General features: G+C 43.3%; 1 protein-coding gene across 2 annotated transcripts; it reads right to left on the bottom strand.

The window, feature by feature from the left end:
- Positions 1–1,137: 1,137 nt before the first annotated feature.
- Positions 1,138–19,042, bottom strand: LOC136446110 (methyl-CpG-binding domain protein 5-like). Of its 2 annotated transcripts, none has more exons than XM_066444392.1 (10): positions 18,768–19,042; positions 13,338–13,826; positions 12,705–12,807; positions 11,375–11,573; positions 10,364–10,620; positions 5,482–9,988; positions 5,014–5,198; positions 4,404–4,516; positions 3,911–3,986; positions 1,138–3,349 (listed from the first exon to the last, which is right to left on the bottom strand). In XM_066444392.1, the coding sequence occupies exons 2-10, from the start codon at positions 13,469–13,471 to the stop codon at positions 3,281–3,283; spliced, it is 5,643 nt and encodes a 1,880-aa protein (XP_066300489.1). In that variant the 5' UTR covers positions 13,472–13,826; positions 18,768–19,042; the 3' UTR covers positions 1,138–3,280. The 2 variants fall into 2 exon arrangements, with proteins under 2 accessions (XP_066300489.1, XP_066300490.1); XM_066444393.1 differs by having other exon boundaries at positions 11,471–11,573.
- Positions 19,043–19,137: the final 95 nt, after the last annotated feature.

Raw genomic sequence — 19,137 nt, 5'->3', positions numbered from 1 at the left:
GTGCAAGAAGGATTCTAAACCTCCTTGGTATGTGGAGAATTATCAGCCACATAATTCCAAATAATTCATAGCCAGACCACTCAAATTTAATGTAGATCGATTAATCAATTCATCAGTGCATTCTAAGTAAAGCTTAATTCATAATTGGCAACTGGAATTAACTAAGTGAAGCCTGGGTCTGCAGGAATTCAAGTAATATAGTAATACCATTGCTTTGCTGAATTTTGTGTAGAGCATTGGCAGTGAATAGGACAGGAATAGCAAACTTTTCCCCTCAAGAGAGGTGGATTGAATCCAATTTTGGGAAGGCTAATATTTTCTTCAATTTTAACTGATAACAAGGCTATCAGCCATGGCAGATTTCACCCTTGAACAGACGTCCTGCTCAGATGGTGCCCTCTGGCAGAACAGAAAGAAACTGCACAACAGAAAAACGCACATACACAAACTAGAAAAAAACACTCCTTTCCCTTGGTAAAGGTAATTAGCATGTGTTTGTGTGATGGAAATGTTGCATGGAGAGGAACTTCTCTTTTTGGCTTGTAACTTAAGGTTTTAAATAAACATTACTCATGCTGCTGACACTTCTTCTGATGATGGCATGTTTCAAGTTGTGTCTACATGTATTGTTGAATGCAGGGTTCTAGCCAGCACCCGTCATTCCATCATTTGGCGGAAATTTGCTGCATATGATGGAAAAATGTTTAGACTGTTCAGTCAACCTTGACGGACAAAAATCTTGAGTACAGATGTAAAAATGTCCAAATTTGAATGCTAGAGGTTTGTACAAGGTGACAGAAAAAAGAAGACTCTTTCTAGGATATTTCTGTCGATGGGAAAAAAATTCATGATGGAAAAAAATTCAAGCTAGCTAGAACCCTGGTTGAATGTATCTGATGTGGTTGCTGGTAAGAGTACTAGTATTCCCAATCATAGGATACTACAAGAAAAATTCTTGTTTTACAAAAATGATTTCTTAACTCATAAGGAGCCCTTGACCATTGTTTTGCAAGTTCTTTATCTGAGGGGGAGGGCAACCATGATTAAATCAATGTTATGATTGACTGATACTTTTGCATCACAGCTGTAAATAAGTCACCTTCTACTTATGAATAAAAACCAAGTTGACTGGTGGAGTTCTTGTCAAGTAGATCATATAATCATGTAGTTATCCATTCTCATTTTAATTATCTATAAAACTAACGAGCATCCATACAAACTTGGAGACATAAGATTCAGCAAATAGTCAATTCATTGCTACTTGAGAGTGAGAAAAGTACAAAACTTACCAAAGTAAGTTTAAGGTACACATTCTGATCATTTCATAGCTCCAATACAAACAGGTATGCCATCCTTTTATGGTTCGTTTACATATGTACACACGTTGGCCTCAGCCATCATAGATAAAGCATTGCATACATACACTTTCCTGGCAAATTTTCCCCTTAGACTGCAAAAACCTTCAATCACAAGAAGTGTACTTCATGTATATATATATATATATATCGATACACAATTCTGAGTTTGGGTTAAATAAATAAATGCATCAATATGAGCCATATCTGTTTTTGTTTTGAATAACCGATGACCTTTGTAAACACATGTTCTCATAGTCTGTGAATATGACAGTAACATGTTTAAAGAAAGATTTTTGCAGTTCAAGAAAAAAATCTTACCATGAGCACCAGATAGAACCTACCTATCAACTTTTTCCCCTACAGTCGCAAGTACTTTGAAGCCAACTGTAGCTTCATTTAATTAGGTATCCATTAACAATAAAAGAAAAATTAATTAATATTCTGTACAAGATTTCAATTATTTCCTTCATTCAAGATGGGTTCCCATGTAACTGTTTTGTAAGACAGTTTATCTATTCACATGGTAATAGTACAGGCTCTGACCAAGAAGAATATATGTCGACGCCTGCTTCACAAAATGTGAAAATTCAACTCTCACAATTTACAGAAGAGAGGGAGTAGATCCTTTTCCCTTCCTAATGCTTATTGACAGCACTTTGCAGTAACATTAAGATTGGGCTAAGCCTAGACAATGGTTCATATTTACAAAAAGTGAGGAAAGTTCTTTCTCTTCGTATCACCCTCTCTGCATTGCCTGTATGTACAATATCTTCATTTACAGCAGTGAGTTCACCATTCCTATTGGCAAACCATAAAATCTTCTTGTACAATCTTGGTTTTAATTTTACATGCCGAGAAAAGGGCATGGTAAGGGAAAGGGAGGAGGGTGTTGTATAGTATAAATATGTCACCTCTTCAATGAAGGCATTCTCTGAAAATACATTACACTTCTCTTGGCTTTGTACATGCAGGTAAGTCCAGGAGTGGCAAATGCCTCTGCTTTCAGCCAGACCACTTCATTATGAAAAACATTCTAAGGCTAGTGAAGGGGACTCAGGAAAACTCATCACTTCATTCTCCTGCATAGAATATACAGTACAGCATTTTTGAAACCCCCATAAGGGACCTCATAAGCTTGCCAGGTTAAGAAGCAGCTATTTTTCAAAGTTTTTGCCCCAAATTTTGGAACAACAAATCCATATGTATATACATTTATTTGATGGTCTAAAATAGCTCCTACAAAAGGTCGGATTTCTGGAAAAGACCACAAATAGCCAGATGGTACATTCTCTATGAACACAATGTTTCCATTGTAATATTCCAAGTTCTCACCAGCTTAAAGATAAATATATTGTCTCATGTGCATCCTGATTCTGTCCTCCATGACATTGATAACACATCAGTTCCTTGCCAGCTCAAGTTTTCTTCAACAAAAAATTTTTATAGAAAAAAAAAATGTTCTTAGTCTATTACTGCCGAGTTTTCCAAAATATCAAGATGGTTACAAAACTTTTTCAATATTTTCAGTGTAGGACAGTAACAACTTCCAATTAGATCCAGGCTTGAAAATCAATTCAAAAATAAGATTTGTCCATTTCATAGACTTTCTTTGACCTTTTGAAAAAAAAAAATTCTGGACATTGTTCTAAAAACTGTTAACACAAATTTCATATCTCTTATCATACAATGACTCCAACTCAAAAGATATATTATGAAAAGATCCATTATACAATGCCCGTTTTGGAAAGATTGTTTTTAAACAAAATTTTTTTATTGCCAGACTTCAAGATTGCTAAACTGGGCTCTAATCATTAAGAGTAAGTCTTTGAGCCAGCCCGTTTCTGATGTAATGTCCAGGACATGGAGACAACAGAGAATCAGGACGGAGAGACTGATAGTTTGCACATCATCGTGCCACGGTGTCATCTGTGTGTCTTTCTCCTCTTCACTGCTTTAGGCCGGCCTGCTGTTCGTGGCTTTGGGTCAGGAGCCTGCAGGAAAAGTAAAGAGACATGTCTATTTACATTGCAGGGATCTCCGCAGAAATATAGAGCAGGAAGGGGGGAGGGTGCCAAGCACAGCATACATGTTCCGAGGGGGGGTCTGGAGGGGGGGCTGCCACCCGTCATGAGAAAAGTACCTTTTGCATTTTGCCTTTTCTAGACACAAATGGAAGTCATTTCCTGCAACTTCAGCTTTGCATCTTGTCTTCAATTAATGAAATCTTGAGTTTTGAGCAAAATTGCAGGCTTGGCTGTGGAAATATTTAAAGAAATACCCTAACTTTGAAAATCAACAGCTGGGATTAGAACAGGATGGAGGAGCGCCACTGTTCCATTCTTTAGGGCGATCCCTGAATTCCATATACAGTACATTTAAGTACCTTAAGGCATTAAATGGCAATTTTGTACAGTAAGTGCAGGCTGCGTAAGAAAGGACTAATTGGTTTGATCCATTCAGACCGGGACAAACTCCTACTCGTATTGCAAATTAAAACCACGCAAACTTAAATGCATTTACATGTACAGTATCCCTGAGAAAAGACTACTCACAATGCCGTCCTTCCTCTCCAGTTCCAGCATGGCCTCCTCAATAGCTGCCTCCAGGTTGCTGTTCATCTTACGGCCCCTACACAAACAAGTCAGCCAACAGTCAGCATTCTATTTAATTTTTCAATTGCTCTGACTGACATTCAGCCAAAGCTGTCTAAGAAGCCATTTCTTAGGCTATCATGGACGGCTAACCTTAGAATTAGGCAGAATTGACAGCTATCGTCTTTCTACCTACCTGTATGTACATGTATGCAGGTGATTTTCCCACAATGCGACATGTGCATGATACTGTAATTCAGTTTATCTTCACGGTAGCAAAATTTCACGGTGTAAGGAAAATGGACATTTTCACTGAACCTTAACTTCACGGTGGCACCAAGTGATTTACTGAACAGACGTGTGAAGGAATCATAAATAAATACAGTTTTTTTCATGTGATGATAAGTTCACAGTACAGAAGTACAGTGAAAGAAACAAGAATTACAGAACTCACTTCCTATGCCTTTTCCTGGCTTTGTGGTGAGCCTCCAGCCCTTCTGTAAGAGTCTTCAGTTTGTCTGGTTCCACCTGGGTGTAGGTGTGGTCACCAAACCACTTCACCCACACCTGACAACAAACAAACAAACAACAAATAAATCAAACATGCAAATGTTGCCATTGGATATTGTAGATGAAACCTGTACATCGCCTTGACCACCTTTGAGCTACTTAGACCAGTAAGGATTTCAAAACCTGTTAAAAGATAATCGTTTGGCATTTGAATATTTGCCTGAAATATAAGCAAAAGCTCTGATTGGCTCCAAGCTATACAGTCCTCAACAGGCAGTTGAAAATTCGATCCCGTTATATTTCTTTTGAGAAATTTTAAACACCTGCAAGAGCCAAACATTGGGGACAGGTGCACGAAAGCGATCTGAGGAACCAGAGCCAGATTAGAACGGATACAAGACTAAACCTTACAGGCTGCTATTTAGGAGTAAAAACAGTATCTAAATTTTGACACAAAATCTGGAACCTATAGATGGGATAACATTATCATATACACAAACAAGACCGTATATTGAAAATATGATATGTTCTGTGAAAGTTCTGCAACACCTTACCTTGCCTTCCTCTGATTTCACATGGTTCCCCTTCACGTCGTTTTCTTGTACCAACTTCCCAGGCCAGGAGGGGAAACCACGGATCTGTCCCCACACCAAGTCTCCCGTGCTGAAGTTCCGAGGCCCACGAGGAGTCGGGGGCTCCGGAGAGGAATCCCGTGAATCAGCTTCCTCAAGTTCCCCATCTAGAGCCACACAAGCAAACGAACAAAAATTAGGGAAAAAAGTAATGTGTACTGATAAAAATGCAGAAAAATGCACACTTAACCTCAATAGAAACTAGAGTTTGCCTGTTATCAGCATCATTAAAAAAAAACACTGAAGCTAATATTCAAATACATTGTCAATTTTTGCTGATAAAAAACACCTATCAGTGTTCATGTATTCTACCCATCAGTAAATGATACCATGTAATAATTGTCATTCTGAAATTGTTATGATTGACAAAATTTGGATAAATACACTCACCGGCTGCTGCTAATCTCAGGGCTATCCCAAGGGATTGTGGGTGATTTCTGGTGCTAACCCCTCTCCTGTCATTGGCTGGCAATGCCTTCTGGGAAAGGTCAGAGGGCAACTCTTCCCCATTCTCCTCCACCTCCTCCCTTGGCCTCTTTGTTCCCCGTTTCCTCTCCTTTTCGGCCACACAGTTCTCTTTACCTGAATGACTGTCATTTTCAACAGGAGCTGCATCATTTACAGGCATGCAGTTCACCTCTGAGTCAGCAGGTGGTGCTTCTGTCCTACTTTCCACCGTTTCCTCAACAACTTCAGGTGTAGAAACTTCCGGTAAGGCTTCCGTGTTCGGGACATCAGGTGGTAAACTTAGGGAATTTTCCATCGGTGGACTTTGGGATACCTCTATTGAGGATGTATGTGATGTTTCAACCGACATGACTAGGGAACTTTCAACCGAAGAAACCTGTGCAATTTCCTGTGACGTTGTATGCGATGTTTCGAGAGAAGATGATTGTGACACCTCAACTGATGAAAATTGAGACGTTTCAACAGATGTCAATGACGATGGTTCTGATGATGGGGAGACTCCGGCAGTACCGATACTTGAGGAGCTACAAGAGCTGACACCAGGACTCGGGACAAGATGGTTTACACCGCTACATGTTAAAGTATCTGGTGCCTTCTCCTGACTGAGTTCGGGAGACACTACGTTATCTTGGACAGTCTCTTCTTTTGTTTCCTTCTCGTTGGAGTAGTTATTGTTCAGGTGGACGTGCGAGTTTTGCACAGTCGGACCGTCTGAAGAAACAGAAGAATTGTTTGCTGTTGTGTCTAAAGGCTCAGAACTCTGAGGGACGTCATGACTAGTGGATTCAACATGTTGTAACAGATCTGCCGTTTGCTGGTCGTTTTCAGTGCTCTGTTCACTGGCTACTCTTATCCTTGTTGGTACAGCCATGGTGGGCATTCGAGCTGGCGATCTTGCAGGGCTCCTGTGTGGGTAGGTCAGTGTGTTGGGTTTGGGGCTCTGTGGAATACCCGTGAGCATCGTGTGCTGTTCTCTCCCAAACGTACCCAATCCAGGCGAGGATACCTGCGCAACTGGGGAAACCTTTGCCGACCCCGGTGTTAGCGAGCGCGCAGGGCTTTTCCTTGGCGTGCTGCCACCACGGCTTGGGGAGGAGTGACCTGAGCTGGAGTCACATCGACTACTGCGGCTTGACCCTCCGAGCGATAGAGGGTCGTCTCCACGGACGACGGCGTTCACAGCTGCAGACAGGTTGACCGGATCAGGAATGGACGCCGTAAACGCGCTCATTGCACTTAGCGCCCCCTGGCTGATTGGAAGGGGAAGTGCAGACGTTGTGGAAGTGGTGGAACTTGCCGTTGAACTCATGATGGGTCTTGATGGCTCCGTAATTATAACCTTTACTCCTTGACTTGCAGCGTCGACAACAGCCGTGTAGATCGCATCTACCATTGACTTCTGGGCTTCAGTCACCACTGCGGTCGGCGCTGCTTCTGTCTTTATTGTTGTATCGTCATTTTCGGAGCTTGACTCTACAGCTGATGCCTGAGACCTTTCCACGGAAGGCTGCTCTTGATCACTGCTCACCGGCCTGGCCACTTGAGACGTTGGTGTTGGTTGACTGACCGAGGCCACAGGCTCTGCGGCTGACTCTTCAACCGCCTGTTCCGCTTCTTTGCTGTCATTTTGTGTTTCGCTTTTCTGCTGCGGCTGCGCCAAGGCGGCGACGTTCACCCCCTGGAGAAGGGCTGCAGGGTTGATCCCGGAATTCTGCAGAATCTGCTGCTGCTGCTGCTGCAGGATCTGCAGCAGGTTCTGATTGTTGAGGTTCAGGACTCCTGCAGTCAGCAGCAGGTTGTTGGCCAGGTGGGATGGGTTTCCCAGCCCCTGGCCGAGAATCTGCGGGTTCAGGCTCATCCCGAGGTTCAGATTACCAGGTAGGCACATCCCGCCCAGCTGGGTGAGCTGCTGCGTGAGATCGATGCTCGGCAGGATCCCCGCTGGCACGATGGGGATGAAGTTCCCGCTGTTCACATTCGCACTCTGCTGCACCTGCAACGTCAGGCCGGCATCGCTAGATGGCGCCACCTTCCCTGCCTGAGATGACTCGGCGTTCTGCTGACTCGTCGGTACAGGGTTCACGCCGGCAGGCAGGGTTGGTGTCGCGATGCTTGGGCTCTGGACGTTTGCTTCGCTGAGTTGCGGCAGCAGCGATGCCAGCTGGTTCAGCGTCAACTGTCCCTGGGCAAGCGATGGCAGCACCTGGGCAAGTCCAGCCGATTGGTTGATATTGCCGTTGACGGCAGTGTCGACAGTCTGCTGGCCTTGGTTGCTAAGCAACCCCGTACTTAACGCTAGCGGGAGGTTCAAGGCCATGGCAGGGTTGACCAAACCAGGCTGCTGTACGAGCACCGACTGCAGCAGAGCTGGGTTCAGCAGCTGCGGGGTCTGGGAGATGCCTGTGATCTGCTGCTGCACAATGGGGAGGTCGACCCCGCTGGACAACACAGCAGTTGTGGGCAGGACCTGAGTGGCCACCGTGGTGGTTGTGATGGTGGTTGTGCTGTGTGACACCGTAGACGCTGCGCTGTGGAACTGCGGAACGGTAGCGACCATAGTCACCTCAGAGTTGGGCACTACGGCACTTGTAGCCACACTGCTGTTCACATTAACATACGGACTTGTCCCCATGGTTACAGTCTGCACCTGTTCCTGTCTTGTGGACGTGTTAGGAGCAATGCTATACATGGGAACATTACTTCTATTGGTCATAGGCTTGTCTGTCCTGCTTACACTCAAGTCTGCTTGTGATCTTCTCTCTGTTATCGTGTTAGAAACTTTAGGCATCTGCTGTAGTCCTTGCTGTTGCGTATAGACAGACGGGACAGTGGTAGTATTGTTTGTGACCGTGGCCGGAGACACAGAGTTGTTCCCGTGTACGTTACTTGACGGAGCACCTTGTGAGTGTTGCGCCGGTGTCCCATGCCTTTGCATGCTCGCGCCTTGAGAGAAACTCATGCGAGGATGACTCATACCTGAGGGATGGCTGTTTGCAGGGGCGCCACCTGGCTGGTGAACATTTTGCTGCAGCGCAAGCCTGAACCTCTCCTGAGCAGTATTGAAAGTGTCCGGTGGGGGGTGGGGAAGACTCCCCTGGCCCTGGGGTGGGTTCCCCTGCCCTAGGGGTGGGTTCCCCTGTCCTGGAGTCACATTTGCTATCCTTCCCATTAATTCGCTGAGAGCAGGTGTTCTCTGACAGGTGATTGGTCCTAAGTCGTTGTCATCGGGTCCCGACTTCCGTCGACTGGACCCGCTGGCGGTTCTTCTCCGCGACCGCGGTGGGTTGGGAGCGTTAAAGTTTCCCCCGCTCTGCCCTTTGCCGCCAGCCTGTGTGTAATTCCCTTGCTGGAGAAGCTGGCCGAACGACGGCGACGACGTGGTGGTCGTGGTTCCGTACGACGGCTTTCCTAAGCCGCTCGACATCTGTGCTTTCGCAGCAGCTGACAACAGGGAGGATGCTGGGAAGGACGAAGCATTCTCACGACTCAGTATCTGTTGCAACGTGACCCCCAGCAGGCCTGGGTTGTTAGGGTTCTTTTGTTGCCCCTGGTTGCCGGAACCGGCAGGGAAAAGGGGGTTTATTTGGGGGAATACATCGTTGCCGACGAGCAGGGGGTTTGGAACGTTCCTCTGGTGCTGGACTAGTCCGTGTGGCTTGTCCTCTTGAGGTGAGGGGGTTTGCCCCTGCTGGAGTTGCCGAGGAGGGGGGTTTTCGGCAGTTGAAGTCGACCCCCTGCGTTGCGCGGGGGGGCTCCATTGGCTACTCATACTCTCCGACCTTTGCTTCATACAGGAAGGCACCTGGCGGTTCCCCGACACCCCCTCAGGGTTGGGGGCGATACTGACAGGGGGGGTGACGGTCGCCCCCCTCTGGGCTGTTCCAGACGGCCGAGTAGTCCTTGTGGGGAGGGGGAGGTTGCTGGGAAGGGGGACGATCACAGGGGGCTCTCCCATGCCCATATTAGGCATGATGCCTTGCAACGTGGGTGACACAAACCCAGGGTTGCCCCCACCCACCCCTGCGTCAAACGGAGAGCCAGGATTCGACCGAATGTCCGTCGGGCTCATCATGGGGCTGGGAACTCCCGACGCAGGGCTCCGGTGAGTCTTGTTGCTAAGGGCGGGGCTGGGCGTGCCCCGGCTGCTCGAACTTGTCCTCCTCCGCATGGGAACGGGACTGTACGCGTTGTTGTACACGGGAGCCGGTTGTTGCTGTGGCATCATGTTGTACCCACCCATGTTCCCACCGTGGGGGAACTCCGTCCCGATCATACCGTCGTAGGAATGCTGAAGGGCGTGGCCGTCGCCATGGCGATGGGGAGGCATGCCTCCGTGGGGGGCCATCTGGTGCTGAGGCGCCATGGGGAGGTGACGGAGCCTCTGTTGCATCATGGGAGGGCCACCTTGGTGCAGGAACTGCTGTTGCTCCTAGAGGAAAGATACACAACATTGTAAATGAATAAAATGCTCACAGACTTTCATACAATTCTTTTACATTACTTTGATACTATATATAGTGATTGCAAGGCTATACAGAAATATATAACATCTTTGGCTACACAACCTTAGCTTTATAGATATGCCAACTGGAAACCAATCAAGTTGGCAATTTTTTAATGTAACATGTGCTCATCCACTGATAATTCCAAAGAGGACTCACAGCTTGAATGCACTGTTCAATTTGCACAGCATATGAAACACGAGCTGTTGGTAAAACCAAATTTCTTTTCTTTAGAGAAGACCACAAAGAGATTACTTATAGCAAAGCCTCCACAAAAAGGGTCTTAGAAGCATCCCTCTGACCTGCATGTGTATTTGCTGTGGAGGATAGTGCTGTAGGGGTGGAGGTTGCTGCTGCTGCTGCATGGGCATGCGAGGCTGCTCGGGGTAGTGCCTCAGCCCCTGGGGCATCCCCCCTGGATGTCCCCCGACCCCCATCCCCGGGCCCCCCTCTTGAGTGGAATGGATCTGCCTCATGTAGACGTTGGTGTAGCGGGGATGGGGGTCCTCTGTCTGGTGGGGTTTGGACTTCTGTGGGCGATGGGTCCGACTTATGGGAACTGTGAGGAAAAATACACAAAAAAACAACTTGTAAAACTTCATAAAACCTTTACTTATTACAAGCAATGGCAGTAATACTAAGTGAGTAGAGGATGTACATGTATATAAGCACTTTGTGCTTTTTGAAAGTGCTTTTTGTCCAATGCTCGTTGAATATACGTGAATAGGATAAAAAATAGAATAAAAATACCAAGAGCAAGAGTAAGCATAAAACCTTATTTCAGCAAAATTGTCCCAGCATACTACCCAATTCAAGCCCAACAAAGCATCAGCTGATCAAGGAAATGTTACAGTTAGTTACGGAAAGTTTGTTAAGGCTAGTCGTCATTCTAACTCCTTGGTTCTCATATGTCTTAAGAAAAAAAATGAAATGTAACCATTAGGACACCAGAAAATCAAAACACCTTGAATTTAATTCAAGCACAATTGCATATATCTCTTCAGGGCTATGAGTTTTTATCCTCTGGCTTCAAAGCTATACAGGAAGGGACTACAGTTCAGCAAATCATATCCTTTTTTGGAGGAAAGGACGTTAAGCATTCAGCTCTGTGCTTGAGCAAGATCCAACCACACTTACTTAAGCTTGTTGAGTAGGGTGAGCAGTAAAGCACTAATATCTTCTAGCCAAATTTTGGGTTGGCTTGCACCTTCTCTCACACAACATATCAGAAAACATTACAATTTTGTCAGACAAAGTTGTAGAACCAAGGAGTTATTATAAAGCAGCCCGAGCGACAGAGAAAGCCCACACACCCTTCTCCACCGTTCTAATGGGAGCCATAGTGAAGCTAGGTTTGGACTGAGTGTTGACGGGCGGCTCCATCAGGGTTGCCATGGCGAGGATCTTACGCTTGTGGTTGCACAGTTTGGTCAGGTCGTCCTCCGCCTGGCACGACTTCACCTCCTCCGCGCTGCGGTGACGCACCATCATCCCGGGGTCGAAGTTGAACACCTGGAAAACAGATATCATTGAGTATCTGTTGCACAAGGTATCAATAATTCATGACTTTTCATTTAAAAGCTGGTTCATCCAGATTTTCGTTCAGCCACTGATGACAGACAGCAGATGCTGCCTGAAAAGTTTAACGTTACCAAATTTTATCCAGTTGCTTGAGTGACTGTTACCTTCCTTATCTTAGTACCTGGATGCCTATGTTGAGTATCTGTTGGTTTATCAGTGCAGTAGCACGATATACACTATTGCTATGCAAGATAACAGTTACAGATTTGAAAACTGCTACATGTATCTTGCGTATCTTTCTTCTTGGATGTCCCTGTTGCTACTCTAGATTTTGCTTTGGTAAAAACTTATAAGGACACTACCTTTTGTCATTTTCTGAAAACGTGTGTAGGAAGATTTCTAAACTCTTTTCTGCCATGGTTTTGTTAAAACATATTGTTGGTTTGTCCACTATATACAGTTGCATGATACACAGTGTTGTCACTCTACATTTTACTTTGATAAAATCTCAAACTCTTTTCTTTCATCCCTCCTGGGTTTAGTTCTGGCTTGGTTTTCATCAAAAATATTGTCGAAACTGCTTCTCTTTGAAAGATCTCTGTGAATCTATGTCCTATTTCCTGATTGGATGTGTTTGAACACATGTTCCAGCAGCTCTGTTTCCTGATTGGCTGTTTGAACAGAAGAACCCTGCTGTCCTGTTTCCTGATTGGGTATCCAAACATAGAAACCATGCTACCCTGTTTCCTGATTGGATGTTCAAACACAGGAGCACTGTTATCCTGTATCTTGATTGGATGTTTCAAAAGAGGAACGCTGCTGTCCTGGTTTCTGATTGGTTGCTTGATAACGGTATCCGCCCTTTCCTGGTTTTTAATTGGTTCTTTGATTATGGTAACCCTGATTGTCCGACAGGATGAAAAGAAGAAGAAGACTGTCCTGTTCTTCTTCTTCTATACTTTGTCCTGATTGTTTGTTTGAACCTTTGTTTATATCATTGAGGTCATGAGGGAACAGGTCAGGGTCAGACAAAATATAAAAATAAGACACAGATTAAATCTATAGACTTATATCATTTCACATCACAGTTGTGATTGCACAGTTAGTGTATATGTTTCTGACCTTGTTGACCAGTAGAGGACAGCCCAGTCCACACTTGCAGGTTCCATCTTTCTGCAGGTACTGGTTCACCTGGTCTACAGACACCAGGTACGAACCGTCAGGGCTGAAACACAACACAACACAAAACTGTCAGGTACTGTAAATGTGTTGAAGCTCACATTTTTCATGGAAGCCTCTTCAACATGAACTCAAAACCACCACAAAAACGTTTATTTTGTCTGATCTTCTGCCCGCTAACACCTTGTTTCAACCGAGAACTGAATAAAAACCACTGCGAACACTCGTTTTTCACCCTACTGTGAAACTAAATCACCGCAAAACTTAAATGTATTTACAGTAACCTGTATTTCTGACAGTAAAACCTGGTTCGTTGGTTCAACATCCAATTCTTTTTTTTGGCTACAGAAGAGATAGAATTTAGAATTTTAGCAGTATACTAAAAAGCTCAATTTACAATCAGAATGGCAAGTATTCTACACCACATTTTGGCAATGAATTATGAAACTTTTAAGTCCTTGCATGTGTGCTGTATCTCTTTTCGCATGTTGTATACAAATATATATATACAGTTACACTATCACAAGTCCTAATAACTAATTTGACTTTATTTTCATTGTTAACTGACAGCCTTACCTGATATAAATGACTCTCCCATTGTCCACGATCCTCCTCCATCCAAAGGGCACCACCACAAAGCTGGGCTTATCCACAGCGCCCCCTAGTGGCGGAGAGAAGCCGATGCAGCTGCTCTCCTTGTTCAGGTTCATGTCTCCTCCGTGAGAGCAACAACATGAAAGGCACCGACGCGATTCAGCAGCTACGCAACGGTAGCTGACGGCACGCTGAGATAACTCCTCTCAGTCCGGTACGCTCCATTTATATCCAGGAGATTTCTTTAGCAGAAATGTTTCCAAGAAGATGTTCACTTTACTTTTTTCTTGTCACACACATCTGCCATTCAGTCTCGTGTTCTTCTTTGTGTAACGAGTCTTCTACATTTTGTGAGTGTTATCACTGCTGGCGTCTTCCATACTGTTAAAGCCGTCCTTATGTTGCTGTTGGGTTGGAACCACCCAGCTGCAAATCTCTGATAAACTGCTCAAGACTTCAGACAGACACTCTCTGAAAATAGAAAATAAAAATTTTAAAACAGTAGAAAACCTACAGTTAGCAAATAAAATGCTGAAATGATACGATAACATGTTTGTGTTTGTTGTCACAGACACATGTTGGTGGATGAATAATTGATAACTGAACAACACCCACAATAATGATGATGATCGTTTCGTAAAAGCACAACTACTACCGTACTAGTGACAGCTGTGCTAATGAATCTGTCAGGGCTTGAAATACTTTTTCTGTATACATGAACACAGGTAACATTCAAAATTATCTGTACTGGACTAGCTTTACCTGTGCACACCACTCTTTTTCTTTGCCTTCAGTTCATAAAAAAATAATGAACATCTTCCGAGAAGTACCATTTTTGATTTTGTTACTTTATGCATGCAAGGCATTCTGTGACCACTTTTCCCCTTATATCCACTATATACTGTGCTGGTTTTATAATTATATATGTAGATACAGGGACAATTTTTTTTAAATGCCTGCACAGCTCCAATTTTATGTACCTGCACTAATGACCTACATATACAGGTGTGTATTTCGAGCCCTGTCTACATTATCATCACTGGCCTGTGCAACTGTGAGCCGTGTATCAATTGTGTTTTCATCAACGGTTCTATATATAGGTGTGTCCTGAGGCAATCTGGGCTCATTAAATATTCATAGAATCGCCACAGGTGAGAGCTGATGAAGATCTCACTCCCACACACACCCGGCTATCAGCTGATTAATACCCACAGCACAATTGGGTTCAGCAACCTAGTAGTACTGGAAAAGGAGAAATTTTTGGGGTGGTTTTGTATTCGCAGTTTTCGTGGTGACCTCTTCAACATGAACTTAAAACCCACCGCAAACATTTTGTTAGATGTCTTCCACCCGACTAACCCCTTGTTTTAACCACAAACTTAAAACCACAGCAAATAGCTTTTATTGTCCCAACAGCTAAATCAAATCCCCGTGAATATTTCCGATTTTACAGTATACTCCTCATCAGTTTTTATCTTGTACTCAGTCAGGCCACACCTATATGATTCCCTTCTTTAGTTTTTTTCTGGTATGAAGAAAATAAAAGATCACATGTGCCATTCACTTAGTGTATGAATTTATGACTAAAATTCTCATATTTTGGCATCATACATTTATAATACGTCGAGACACACCCAAATCAACTGCCTGGTTCTCACAATCAGCACTTCACATTTTCTGAAAGAAGAAAGATTCCAAGTGCCATTCTGGATATGAATTTATCACTTATCAACCCCAAAAATGTTCATACTTGGTTAAGCAATGAGAAAGTCCTTGTTTTCTTACAGTTGTTAAAACTTGTCCATTATCAATGCATAAAAGTTGAAAATTCAATAACACAAATTCAATATCCAGGCTGGTACTACATGTACATGCATGATGGCTTTGTGGCTCGTATGGTGGAATTTCAAATCATTTGTGTCTATAAAAAGTATAGAGGATTGCTGTTTCTTTTCTATTTTCAATTAGCCTGTGTGAATAGTTTCTCACTGCCGGGGACTAGTTGGTCCCCTCCCGCGGGTAATTACAAGTCAGTGGGGAGGGTCAGACTTGGTCAGGAGAAGCGCGATTTAGTCTGTCTGTAACACTTAAAGTGTGGTTCAAGCACCACTTACTGACCGACCTGTCTAACTGGTCCGGACCTTTTAGCCTTGTGGTAAGTGTGTTGGGTTTGTGAGCTGTCGGCCCGGGTTTGATTCCCAGGAGACTACATACTACTCGCCTCGTGCATTTCACGTCCTCCATGTTTTATCCAGCAAAAATCTGACAACCAACATAACATGGCAAACGATGCCGTACATGTAGGTTTGATGGTGGTGCGCATCCTTAGCTTTAACTGTTTGCTAATCAGTATTTGTCGGCTCATAAACTATAAAAAGGGCAGTCTAGACTTTATGTACTTATCTAGAGATACGTCAAAGCCGAGCTTTGTCATAAATGTACGAAAAGGGTCCTACTATTAACTAAGACTCTACACGAAGATGGAGACACTTTGTCTAGTCTGACGGACTTAATGATGCAACCCCAGGTTTACTGTAAGTCACAGACCAGGAGGTAGATACAGGATTTTTATAGAACTAATTTTTGCCCACAGGGGTTGACAGCAGGGGAGTGGTATCAATAGTTACAGTGTCTGACTTGCCCAATTGTTGCTACAGAGGTTACGCAGACTAACACTAGTAACAGTAATACTTTGCCTTGTTTTGATTCGAAAGGTTTCTACCATTGCTCCAGTAATATGTGATGGGCTATCATACAATATTCAAAGATAAAGATGTGGTTACTTTTATTAATTTTTCTGCCACAATTTACAAAGCTAGCTTTGGATTAGAAAAAGGATCACTTGTTGCTAAATTTCTAGTCACAAAAATCTTGGATGTTTCAAATTTACATTTGAGTCAGCCTGTCTTTACCTGTGGGAATAGAACGGTTTCGGACCATTTGAACAACCAGTTTTGGAGCCTCTGCGTGATACTTGTTATTCTTACGACATATCAAGATGCCTATTCCAATTTTTTTACGGCTTTTAATCAGCAATGAAATACAGAGAGTATTGATTTTAGACATGAAAAAAGTCAATTTTCTGCCAAACGAGGTCCAAGTGTCATTGCAATCTGAGTCATATTTTGCATGGTGAAGTTTAATTATAGATTGATAAAGAAGCCATAGTCTCGCCTTAGCAAGACAGCGGGAACCACAAACTTCCGATGAATGCTGAGAATTATTTCTTGGTTCCCAACACCTAAATTTTGTGGCACAGTGAAAATCAAAGAGTTTGTGATATCTTTGACTTCTCAGTTCAAACATAGTAACATAAATACTGGTACAAGTTTGATGCTTTGATAAACTTGCAGTGAAGAAGTCACCATAAAAAATTGTGAACTTAAAACTACAGCCATTATTTCATTATTCACAGTTGATATACTAATACATGTATAGAGGAGCTAGATAAAACATGTAAGCAACTTACAACATTGCTGGCCTAAGAAATTAAGGCTCCATATACTGAATCATACTTTAGCCTGGTAGCTAACATGCTAAAGCATTGCAGTTCACAAAATTTGTTATACTTGTAGTGTTCCACAAGACTATATCTTCTGGAGATAATGCATTTGAGTTTTATAAAAATTCTAGACATTCACATGATATTAAATTAAGTTAATCAGGCCGAGAAGATTATCATAATATTATATTAGGGCAGAGCGATTAAGCTTAAATTCAGAATAAGTTAGATATTTGCAGAAAAATTTCAGACAACTTGCAAATGCAATTGCAGGTCATAGAAAACAGCATATTGAGTTCTGCAATGGGTTGTGTATTCTTCAACATACTCAAAATGTGCACCTGGTATCCCCTTCAATATCAGTAATAAACTTTTTCAGTTTTTCTGCTGTATTGCAAATCAGCCAAATTTTGTCTGCGATTTGCAAAAACTTTCTGTATGTTCCAAAGCTGCACATCCTGCTCTACAACGTTCTTGACCTGTTGAAACCATGGTAGTAAATTTAACTCAAAAATGCACTTTTAATGAAGCAAGTTTCATGGTACGATTCACTAAGTAAGCATGATCTCCTCAACTTCTGTTCTTGCCGTGCGGTCACTTTCGTCGCAGGTTGACATCATTGGATTTTGAAGCAGGCTGCGACAGAATAAACTGGCGACGGGGATCCGAGGCACCATTTCCAATATCAAGACAGCTGGATTGTGCACAACATATGTACGACAATCCCAGGAGTGCCCTCCGTTTAATTTGATAGTACAACAATTGTACAACAACTCTGATGCAGAGTTTCTGTAAACTGATACAGTAGATTCCAGCTATTTGCATTACGGTTAATAGCATATTTCGAGGATATGCATAAAATTCTGAAAACCCAAACAATTTCCCATTCAATCCAATATAAATAAAATGGCATAATTGCATTGGCCATTTTCGCATACGCCTGCTATTTGCTGTAAGCTACATGTACCTTGAGCCTGGTATTTAATATAGTTTTTTCAAGCCTGTATCTGTATCTAGATCTGTATCTCACTGACTCACTCACTCCCATAGCTTAGTCAGCCGTAGGGGCAGCATGGCGTTCAGTAAAGGTTCTCCACTGCTGGTCATCTATATAGTATCGTATATAGCCGGTATAACCGCCATTCGGCGTAACACACCAGCGCCTGCAAAGTTGCCAGTTGTTTTTATTTTTCTAGCAATTTTCAATTTTAATGCAAATTGCTTGTGGATTGCTGGTAGGTCTTTCAAGGCTTCTACACTGAGCAGCTTGTAACTATTATGTAACTGCAGTTTTAGTAATTTGTTTTTCAGGGATTACAAAATACTGGAACAATTTCTGTTCTTAGCTCAACTGTGTGTTGATAATGTTAAGTTCTATGATCAATCTAAGCGTATTGCTGTAGCTTTACATCAAGATTAACAATGACTTATTGTCAATGTTAAAATGGTATCTATTTGAAATGAAAATTGCTTTGCAGTTTGCAGCTATACAATTTTATTTTGAGGACCTGGCCTTGGTCTATTTTTATCTGAATTGCAGCAACAGGGACAACACTAACATTGTAAATTCATAACTAAAAACAGAATTATGCCATACATGTTTTACTTTTCACATCTGGTAATTGTAGTCTGTTTTTTGACCTACAGATTTGGACCAAAACTCTCAAAAATATATCCTGAGCCCCCCTCCCCCTTTCCACAGAGTTTTGGGAGTCTGACAGACCTCTGCTTCATTTTAGTTTATTCCTAGCTCCGTTACGCGTTCAGTTTACCCTTACACGTCCTTACACGCGCTACAGGAAGATGTCAGACATATGTAGGGTGTATGTAGTGGACAGACAATGGCTGACAAGTCCTGTATTTGAGGTAAAATGGTGAAGTTTTGGTGTAGTATCAGCGGGTCCTCCTACCTGGCCGAGCTGTCTGTGTGCTGGAGAGACCTCCGCCCTCCCCGCCTTCTCTCGACTCCTCTCGGTCCCTTCCCCACCTCTGTCAGCGCTCAGACGACCCTAAAAGGTCCTGGTTTTGTTCTCGGAGCTTTCTGGGGAGCAACACCCATGCAGTTGGGTTGTAGATACCCCCAAAATAAGGGGCAAAATCGCGATAAATTTCAGAAATATTCGGTTCTAACCTCAATCCCAGCCTGCACCGCGCCGCCGGGACCAGCTCTTCTCCCGAAGGCCTTTGCGTGGAGATCCCCAAACAAGACCCCATAGCTACCTCCAAAATTGTAGGATTTATAATGCATTCAAATACATTATCAACCCGCCGCGCGTATAT

The sequence above is a fragment of the Branchiostoma lanceolatum genome, chromosome 12 (assembly GCF_035083965.1).
Source record: "Branchiostoma lanceolatum isolate klBraLanc5 chromosome 12, klBraLanc5.hap2, whole genome shotgun sequence".
NCBI lineage: Eukaryota > Metazoa > Chordata > Leptocardii > Amphioxiformes > Branchiostomatidae > Branchiostoma > Branchiostoma lanceolatum.
This window is presented reverse-complemented; position numbering and strand designations above follow the sequence as displayed.

Excerpts from the sequence above, each read along its gene's own strand:
- LOC136446110 (XM_066444392.1), bottom strand. The coding sequence starts at position 13,471 with ATGAACCTGAACAAGGAGAGCAGCTGCATCGGCTTCTCTCCGCCACTA. Across the intron at positions 12,808-13,337 it reads GGGAGAGTCATTTATATCAG|CCCTGACGGTTCGTACCTGG; the intron begins GTAAGGCTGTCA and ends GTTGTGTTTCAG. Across the intron at positions 11,574-12,704 it reads GTCCTCTACTGGTCAACAAG|GTGTTCAACTTCGACCCCGG; the intron begins GTCAGAAACATA and ends TCTGTTTTCCAG.